The 10357-nt window shown below is 47.4% G+C and overlaps 1 protein-coding gene across 4 annotated transcripts in view; it reads right to left on the bottom strand.

Moving 5' to 3' along the window:
- The window catches only part of dpy (fibrillin-like protein dumpy), a 123312-nt gene that overhangs the window by 91332 nt on the left and 21623 nt on the right, over nt 1-10357 (bottom strand). For all 4 annotated transcript variants that reach the window (XM_033466094.2, XM_033466095.2, XM_033466097.2 and 1 more), the window contains exons 2-5: nt 2512-2567; nt 2250-2445; nt 1080-1184; nt 307-423 (exon numbers count right to left, since the gene is read on the bottom strand). In XM_033466094.2, the coding sequence (XP_033321985.2) occupies nt 307-423; nt 1080-1184; nt 2250-2445; nt 2512-2567 (474 nt within the window). The remainder of the gene's footprint in view (nt 1-306; nt 424-1079; nt 1185-2249; nt 2446-2511; nt 2568-10357) is intronic.

The following is a 10357-nucleotide window of genomic DNA, read 5'->3' as shown; positions in this document are numbered from 1 at the left end:
ACAATTTTCATTTTATATAAAAATCCTGCAGTTGTGACATATGAAACTAACATGTTGATCGTTTTTTTTAAGCACCAACTTATAAATTCATAAATTTCTGGCATTAATAATACCTTTTTAAACACAACAAAAAACCAATATAATAATTACAACAAAAACATTAACGTGTTTGGAAAAGATCCATAAATCCACGGAGACCCATTCGAAGATAAATTTCTGCCAAAGCATTCATAAAAATCGAGCGACTTTTAGATCGTTCGAGCCGGTGGTACCTTCTGCAAAGTGAGCACGGTGAATCGGACATACCTTCGCAATGGAAACCGTCGCCTTGGTAGCCGGGGAAACAGGAACATTGAAAGCTACCGAGGGTGTTCGTGCAGTGCGCGAATATATCACAGGGTCGGTACTTGCACTCGTTTTCGTCTGCAACAGAGTCCGTATTAAAGGGTATTGTCGCCGACCGGTCGTAGAGATTAACGGTATCTCAGCGTGGTTAACACTCCCCCAGAAAAAAAGAGGTTCCCTATAAAGGAGTAAGGGTAATAAGTGGTTGAAGGCAGTGCAGGCAATCTGCCCTCCGGATACACTCGAGTGGTCATTCGAAACCGTTGATTTGGCTGCTGAATGAAGCCGTGAAAACCACAGGAAGGAGGAAACGAGGAAATATTCTTATTTGTTCGGTGATTGCCTTTCTTGTTTCTCGTGTCCATTACACGCATCCTTCTTCGCGGCTCGGTAAATTCGCCGCTCGCAGAGCCGACGCTTAGAATTACACTGTGGTCGCCGGTTTATGCGATATACCAGATAACGATGATTGCGCTTCATCTGTCTGGGAACGTTTAGACACGCGTGCCTCGAAAAATAAATGATCATTGGAATTCTGTCTTGCAGTGAACGATTCGATTCATTGCGAAGATCGATCGCGCGAGAACGACCTTGAACGCCGCCTTCGAGCTCTAGCATCGACTGCGCGCATTGGCACGGCAAACCGGTAGATTTTTTCGGAGCAACCGAATAATTTACATATTTCGAAGCGTGTCCAAACATTGCCGGACGGTGGATCGTTCGAGTATACTGACCTGGCACTTGACAATTGCAACCACCGAAACCGTCGTTGCAGTGACAGACCGAGTCCAAGCAGACGCCGTTCAGGCACCTGGTTCCGTCCTCTTTCGTGCAGTCATCTAATTGGACGGGAACAAAAAAGAAAATCAATTCCGATCTGGTCGTGGGTAAACGATCGACGATAATCCCCTTAGTCATCGGCGCGGCGGCGACGGCGGCGGCGGCGGCGGCGGAAGACGCTCGTCGATAGACTAGTCGATTACCAGGCGAGTAATTTGTTTCCCAGCGATTGCGTAAAAGAGCCGCGAAGGCCGATCACGATGGGAAGCGAATAAAAATCAATGTCGCAGATCGAGGGACGGAGACGCAGAAACGCCGCGCGACGCTCGATGATCAACATTTCGTACGGATCATTTCGTTCCGTTAGTTCTAAAGATAAGGCAGCGGAACCGATTACTGTTGGCTGATCAATTACCGCGCTTTCGATTTGTTTTCGGGCATAATTGACTTTATACTAATCGAATAGGACGCATCGACTTTAGTTTTATTCGAAAACTAAACCGAATAAAAGAACAGAAAAATTTAATATGTCTGATTCCATAAATGTAAAACCGATTCTTTTATTTTGCTTGTTTTCGAATTCAAGAAATTAATACATCTTATTCGATGAATATAAAGTCGATTCTTTTATTTTGATTATTTTAATATATGTTATTCGATAAAGTTGATTCTTGTATTTTATTTATGTTCGAATAAAAAACTCAATATGCTTATTCGATAAATATAAAGTCGATTCTTTTATTTCGATTATTTTAGTATATGTTATTCGATAAAGTTGATTCTTGTATTTTATTTATGTTCGAATAAAAAACTCAATATGCTTATTCGATAAATCTAAAGTCGATTCTTTTATTTGGTTTATGTTCGACTGAAAAACTTAATACGTCTCGTCCGATAAATTAGCCTAATTCGTAGAACGAGTTTCCGATTAGCGAATTCCAGAGGCTGGCGATTTCGAGAGGCTTTTTGCGCCGACAAAAAAGAAGTAGGTCTTGATCTTTATCGCGATTGGCCCGTGGAACAACGGGATGCCGCGAAAAAGGGCCGCGACGGTAACGGTACCGGGAAGAACGACGCGACAGGTTACCATTTTTCCGGGGTTTTCTGATCCCCGGCGGACTCACCTGTGCACTTCAGTTTGTCGCGTAGCTCGTCCGTGCCCTGGTAGCAGTCGAGATTGGTGTCGCATAACTTGGACAACTTGAGTAGCTGTATCACGTCCGTCGACTGGTTCACCTGGCAGCCGAAGTAGCCGTCCTCTAAGTTCAGGAAGAACACTTCTCTCCTGGATCCTCGGCTGATTCCTCTGAGTGATTCGGCCTTGACGGTCGCAAACAGAACATCGTTACCACGCGGGAACGTTCGTCGGTCGCCGATAATACTCACCGGACACAAGGACAGAAGTATCCAGACCACCAACGGCCAAAGACGTTTCATCTTGACTGCAACAGAACGGAGGAACGATCGATCACACCTCGGTCCAACCGCATCGCGGTCATAATGATGTCAATCGGACGAGCCGACGCCGCGACGCGACGGCAAAAACGAAGCGCGTCCGGAATTCGATTATCGTTACGACACCAACACGCCCGACGGTTTTTCGACGGTTTCCGGAATTACGTTCGTCCAATTACATCACCGGCTCTTCGACGCCGGTCTCGCTCGAGCGGGCGCCCTTCGCGAGGAGAGCAAACAGACGTCCCGATCCGCTCCGGCACGGTTTTAATAAGATCTTTGGTCGTACGCGCCGCGCCGCTCCAGATTACGCTCGGATTATCTCGCAGAATACGCCGACTTCCCTGCGGGACGAATCGACGAAAAATCCGCCGACCTGACGCGGCCGTAAGAAGCCGACTGGTTCTTGCCCGGCGAAACAGGGCAAACACACCCGGGACACCTGTTCGGCGTCCCGGCAGCACGCCGCCACTTCCGAACCCCTCACGAACCAGCCCGAACCTAACTGTATCGGCTTACCATAGCCCGGGCTCTGAAGGGCCCAATTTCCTGGTCTGGTCGCCCGGTGTTTTGTAATTCAAGAAGCTGCGCGGACAATGTTGCATAACGAGCTGTGGAATGGGAACGGGGAAGCGCGAACTGGACACTGCGGGTTTCGTTTCTTTTCGTCTTCAATTCGTCGACATTCGACACCGTCGGCAATGCCGGATAGAAATTTTCCTTTCCCGTGACACGTCGGTGTCGTGTAGACTGGATCGGAACGAAATGTAATTTCTCCCTAATTCGCGCGCAGATCGTGCACAGAAATGGACGATTTAGGACGAGGAGATACGACTATTCGAGCCTTCCAGCTCTTCTTCATGGTTACGAATTGTCAACAATTATAAAAACGAGACGCGAGGCTCGAACAATCGTATCTCCTCTTCCGAAATTGTCCATTCTTGTGCGCAATCTGAGCGCGAATTAGAAAGAAATTACTATACAGTGATGTCTCTCTAATTGACGCTCAGACTGTCCACGATAATGGACAATTTTTCGACAATTATTGGACAATTATTCGAGCCTCGCAGCTCTTTTTCATAGTTACGAATTGTCAACAATTATAAAAGCGAGACGCAAGGCTCGAACAATCGTATCTCCCCTTCCAAAATCGTCCATTCTTGTGCGCAATCTGAGCGCGAATTAGAAAGAAATTACTATACAGTAATGTCTCTCTAATTGACGCTCGGATTGTCCACGAAAATGGACAATTTTTCGACAATTATTGGACAATTATTCGAGGCTTGCGGTTTATTTCTATAATTACAAAATTGTCGACAGTTAGAAAAACGAGCTGCAAGGCTAATCGTATCACCTCTTCCCAAAATCCTCTTTCCATAGCTCGCTGATTTTTCGTATGAACGGGGCCTAGTAAAGTGTCTATTTTCTGCTCCGGTTGCTGCTTCAACCCTCCATTGTCGGATATGTTTTACGGTCCCGTGGCTAGATCCATTCAGACATCCACTTATTAGACCTCGCATAAATTATATAATAGCATTAATCAGCCGTCGATGGAAAGATTACGATGTTAAATCAGACTGGACACGCAGAACCAAGGTTCGAGCGTACTCGTTTTTCATTTAACTCGAAGCAGCCATTTTCATTCGTGTAAAAAAGCGTTGATAAGTGCAGTTCAAAGATCGCTAAAACGTTTGGTCATTCGACGAAAGAGAACCACCCTATGGCCAGAGGGTTTGATAAAAAAAAAAGTATGCTCGCCCGAAGCAAGCGCATAGGGGAAAGAAACCTCTTGCAGGGGGAAGGGGGAGGGGCAGTGGCGCAAAATAGGTTGCGAAACTGTGAATTAGCTATTCGTGGAAAGGATACACATCCTTTCGAGATATGTCCTGGAACGTGACCAGTCTGCGAGCTCCCCGGGTTCCCCTCCCAAGATTTCACGGCGCGCCGGAAGCATGATTTTCAAGGGTCACCGGTGCACGCGATTCGCGGAAGCCGCGTTTACGTGCGGCGCAGCTTATGGCGAACGGTCGAACGGACGCATGCTACGCAACCGGAGGAACTGGCACGTCGCACAATAAGTCGGAGCCCGGCGATCAACCGCGCCGCGAAACGTTAACGACTGTGCACGGGCAGCGCGGGTAAGAAGATTCGTCAAGAAGAAGACGGCGAGGAGGAAAAAGCGGAATCGAGCAACCGCGACCGGGAACGCCGCGCCGGGGGGAGGGAGCGAGGGAAGAGCTCGGCGATGGAACGCCGAAAGGAAAAAAGAGAAGAACAATTAACAGAACGATCGAGAGGAACGCAGAAAGTCGGGAAAAACGAGGAGAAAGGAAGGAAGAGGGACGGGAGGAGAGAGAGAGAGAGAGCGGGACGGAGGGGAAGGCGGAGGATCGCGGAGGAAAATGTTGAAGAGGGAAAGGAACTGTTGGCGCAACAGGGCAAGAACGAACACCGTCAGCTGGGAACGTACGCACAGGTTTCGAACGATTCAGCCTTGATCTTGATAAAGATATATCGCCGGTGTTCTGGACAGTCTTCGATATCGAAGATATGGAAAACGAGAGTCGTCGATATGGGAGAAACCATGGATTTTGCCTTTTTATTCGACCCATTTCCATCAATTTAACGCGCGCGTTGCGAACAACCGTAGAAGACCCTGGCGAGTTCGCGCACTTGCGTTTGCCAACGCGACGCCGAGTTTCTCCTGCGCACAGATGTTTCGATTTTTACTTTCAACGAACGAGCCGTCGTCGTTGCGGCCGTCGATGGAATCTGCTCGCCGCAATGTCTTCGACGGCAAAGCGTTACCATTTCGCGTTTGCATAAATTTCGGCACGCCGGGAGAACCGATGTCGAAATAGAAGCCGAAGACGATCGTAAATATGGATAAATCCGTGCAATTTGCAGTCGTGACCGTACCAACCGATCCCGGAGGTGTGGCGAGCCCATAGTAAATTCCTTTCGAGGGGGAACCCTCCACTCGGAGCTGTGCGTATACTCGGCTTTTATTTGTTTATTTATTCATTTCGATATTTTAACGAGCCGTGCCTTTTGTGTTACAAATTTAGAACGGCAGGAGATGCTCGTGCTGACAAGAGCGGACACGAAGGAAAACGCGAACGAATGGTAACAGGTGAAACTCGCTGCAATAGAGATCTAATAATAATAATAATAATATTAATAATAATACTAATAATTGTAATAATAATATTAATAATACTAATAATTGTAATAATATTATTACTAGTACTAATAATTGTAATAATAATATTAATAATAATAATACTTGTAATAATATTATTAATAATACTAATATTTGTAATAACAATATTAATAATAATAATAATTGTTATTATCATAATTTGATAAAATCTTAAACAGATAAAGTTCGAGACAGTTTTCGGGAAGCTGGAAAGTATTATGGAGGGTCTAGGTCGGAGAGGGGAGCGTTGATTTCGTGGAAACGAATGGATGAAATTATTTAACATATCGTTGGTACTGCCTCGAGTGATACTGGAGGCGCGTTGAGCCCGTCACTAACGAGCGCAAGGCCCGAAGAGCGAGAAAGAGGACGGGAAAGAGAAGGACGGAGGACGCGGAGGAACGTAATAAAGGAGGGCGTGCGAGTGCGATGCACCTGTGGCCCTCCTGCCCCTCCGCAACAGCTTGAGCCGGCCGGCAGTGCCTTCTTGTACCCTTAACTCCTCGGCAAGTACCGGCTAGACAGCTGGCTATCCGGCTAGACCAGTCCTCGCCCTCGCGAGCCGGATTTTCGTCACGGAAATTAGCCACCCCAACTGTCCCGCCGGCGAATTTCAGATGCATCGATACCGGCCCGCCGCCGTTTCCGCAATTTCATGCGAACCACGCTCGCGGAAACGCTCGACGGCGGACGACGTTGTCGTAATAACGCCGCACCGTGAATTTTGAACGACCCCGGACTCGAATTCCATCTGCTAGACTCGCGCTAGTCGCCGCCAACGATTTCTATCGTCCACGTTTTCGGAAACCTTTCACGCGCACGCTCGACAAATATTTGGGAACAACTATAAGAAATAACTACGTTAATCTCTGGCGTTAAGACGGACCTTTTTTTAAGGCTCCAAAGAGTTTAAATTGTTACGTAATTTAATGTCGATTAAAAACGATGTGGACTTCTACGATACATCTTGGATTTGGTGGACAGGTTGGTTAAGAATGAATGGATCGATTGTATCTGAGAGAAGATCGCTGGATTATATGCGAATTTCTTTAGAATCTCGTGACACAAGATTTGAGAAAAACTGTGAGAACATTTCACTGGGATGTACTATTACTAATTTCTCCAATCTTTCGCATACTATTTTGAGAGAAGACATACAGCGATGTCTCCCTAACTGACGCTCAGATTGTGCGTCACAAAATGAACAATTCGTGGAAGAGGAGATACGATTATTCGTGCCTTGCATCTCGTTTTTATAGTTGTTGACAATTTGTAATTATAAAAATAAACCGCAAGGCTCGAATAATCGTATCGCCTCTTCCCAAATTATCCATTTTAGTGGACTGGAATCTGAGCGTCAGTAAGGGAGACATTACTATAATTCCAACGCGTAACCTACTTGACTTTAAGAGAACGTTTCGCAAACTTTCCGTCTCCTCTGTCGCATAACAGCCGCACGCATTGTCCAAGGAACGATACAAAAGATTGTACAACGTAATTTATAGTCGGTTTACATCGCGGGACAATTCAGACGTCGCATTGTCGACGATTTTCTCGAGAAAAATTCTATCATTTAGGCTCGCCGCGCGAGAACGCGCCTTACAAGCTCGCGTTCGAAGGTGAGATACCGCTGGTAACTCGTTCGAAAAGGATCGAGATTCCTGCGTAAAATTGAAATCGCGTCGTTCCGCAGACATTTCACGCGCGCCGATCCGCTCGAGAATCCTCACCGCCTGGGAATCATCAGCTGTATATGGTCTCAGAGATCCGAGTCGTTCGAACTACTGCAACTGCTGCAAGTGACCCCCCGCGCCGCGGCGACGGCCGTTCGACACACGCGGTCATTTTATGCAAATGTCGGCTCGGAATAGCGCTCCGAGGCGCTCTGCTCGGATCTTAGCCGGCGCTGCTCGCATCTTGGCCGACGCTGCTCGGTAAGGGTATCAACGATAAATGTGTTACGGTGTCAATGATATCATACGGTAGGCAGAGACAGAAGGAAACGATGACAAAACCTATCAATTAGTCGGCGACGCACACACGCCAGGTCGGGCCGACACGCGTGCATCTACGCGCGTAGAAGCCCCCCCGGGTGCCAATAACGCGATGCTCCCACGCACCGGCGACGTTGCAAAACCGCGAAGAAAGAGACGGCTTATGCAGAATTCGCTGTACCGATTTTCCATGGCCTACTTCCGATCCCTCGCGCGAGTCGCCTTTACTCCAAATTCTCGCGATCCAATGGCCTCGATACCAGACACACCGATTTTTAAATAATCGGCTGATTTATATACGCGGTGTTTCGCTTCGATCGCACCACTTCACCCTATATAAATATCGGCGATATTTCAACTATGATAATTGATCGTTTCTGTCGACCGAGAAGATCTCTTTTCTTCTCGATTCTCGTTCCTATTTGCAGAAGCACAAAGAGATCTACGTAAAAATCATCTGAAATTACGGCATGCTAAATTTATGATAAATTCACGGAATCATTGTAAAGCCCTTCGCGAGTCGATTTCCCCTTCGGTCGATCTTTCCACGTTATCTTTACAGAGAAGCGTGTAATAGCGTTGCGTTACAGCCAAGATTGTCCCGCATACATTCGTCCACGTACAACGGCACGGCCTTCGAACGACCTTGGACTTCACGATTTTTTTAATCGTTCCAAGGTTAATCGATCGCAACGTTCGTAATTCCATTTTAGTCTTCCAAGATTTTTCAACTGCAACCAAAAAACATTTCTCGCAGTATCACGGCCGGTTCGCTGCAATTAGCTGACTAGTTTTCTGTTAAACAATCGTAATAAAAACGGAAATTGCAAATCGAATTTATGAGTAACCATTTCCGGCTAGTACGAACGACAGCTCTTTGTCAGATTAGTCGGCGTTAATCTCGTGGCTCGATTAGCTGGCACCAAGGACCAACGAAGGACCCCGGATCGATACAGATCGAAGTCCGCGCGCTCGTCCCGATTTCCCTCCATATTTATCCAGCAACAATCGAACGAACCACTCGCGATTTCGACACCGGTCGAACGTGTAGACATTTGCCGATGACTTAACCGGTCCGCTTTAATTATCACGACGTCTACGTACGCGTCGCTCTATCAAGGATAACGATCCTGCGGCAGGGCCGAGCACAGCGTGCCTAGTTCCTGGGATTTCTTTTCTATCTGGCCGCCCACGGCCGTCTCAGTTTATGGAAGCTTGCGCCGTGAAAGTGTCTAGATACGACGATGTACATCTCGCCGCAGCGTCCCGCTGTCCTCTCTTCTCGTACTTTTTTTTTTCTCCGTTCCCGTCCACCCACGCGTCCCGATTCGTGTCGAGATTAGGGGCCGCGCGTGCCGCTTCGGAATATTCCCGGCACCCCGAAACGATTTCTCGTGACTAATTAAGGTGCTCGCGGATCGTTCGCGCTCGTTTCATAACGCTCGAGCACGCTTAACGCGACGAATTAATCCTGTCGTGGGCGGCCACGGCGGTTTCTGTCCGCTTCGTGACCATGGCTGCAACGAGGAATTCGACGATGACGGCCGATTCTCTTTTAATTCCGTGGGGAACGCCGAGTTCGAGCGATTAGGGGGAGGAAAGATACTGTTATACCGTTTAATGAGAGACGTCAAGCTTGAAACGGAGCCTTAATTATTACGTTAGACTCCTTTTCGCCGGCGAAACACCGCCGCGGGACGCAGAGATGCACGCACACCTGTGCGCAACCGTATGAATATTTATTAATCGGTGTGTGCCATTTAACGGTAAAACATCGGTGCTTTCTCTCTTGCGGACGTTCGTCTCTGTCGCGTGAAACGGGCACGGTTGATCAGCGAAAGAGAAAATGCAGTTACACCGTGTCACCGTCCGAGATCCAAAGGAGGAGCTCTGCGCGTATAATATTATCGGGCAAACGAGACTGCCTGTGACCAGAGTTAATCTTGAATTACTGGTATCTATTTACCATCCCGGTACATTCAATTTATTACTCGGACGCGTAAACGAAAATTTGACGCGCGTTTCTAAGCAAATTGCGGATTCGATGTGTTCGCGACGAAGGAAAAAAAGAAACAAAAAGAACCACGCGATCTGTCCATACGCGTCTACACCTCGTTAATTTAGCCTGAAAACACTGGTAATCGAGCGCTGATCTGACAAAGTGGCTGATATGAATTTCTGCATACGGTCGGTCGTTTACATCTGAAATCCGCTTATTAACACCGCGGAACGACTTTTCTCATAATTTACAGTTTCCAGCTTGTCAGCTCGTAAAAGACCGTAAATTTTTTCGAACACCGCCGCCGCAACGCAGCGACGAAATGGATCTACCCTGCCGGATGATGATGATTGGGTTCAAATGTAATCACAGGCCAGAAGGCGACGGCCGCGCCGCTAATAAAATAACGAAAGGACAAATAAAATGCGCCGTGACATTCCGAGAGATTTGACATAATCGAGCCGGTGGTTCGTGTAATTCGCGCGGCGTTTCCACGACGAATTGCCCGCGCGTCCACGTCCCAACGAACCGCGGCTTACTAATTAGCGTCATTTCATAATGATTCTGAAATGAAAACGTCCC

This window comes from Megalopta genalis, chromosome 1 (assembly GCF_051020955.1).
Source record: "Megalopta genalis isolate 19385.01 chromosome 1, iyMegGena1_principal, whole genome shotgun sequence".
In the NCBI taxonomy this organism is placed as follows: domain Eukaryota; kingdom Metazoa; phylum Arthropoda; class Insecta; order Hymenoptera; family Halictidae; genus Megalopta; species Megalopta genalis.
Note: the sequence above shows the minus strand (reverse complement) of the source record. Positions and strands in the feature narration are given on the sequence as shown.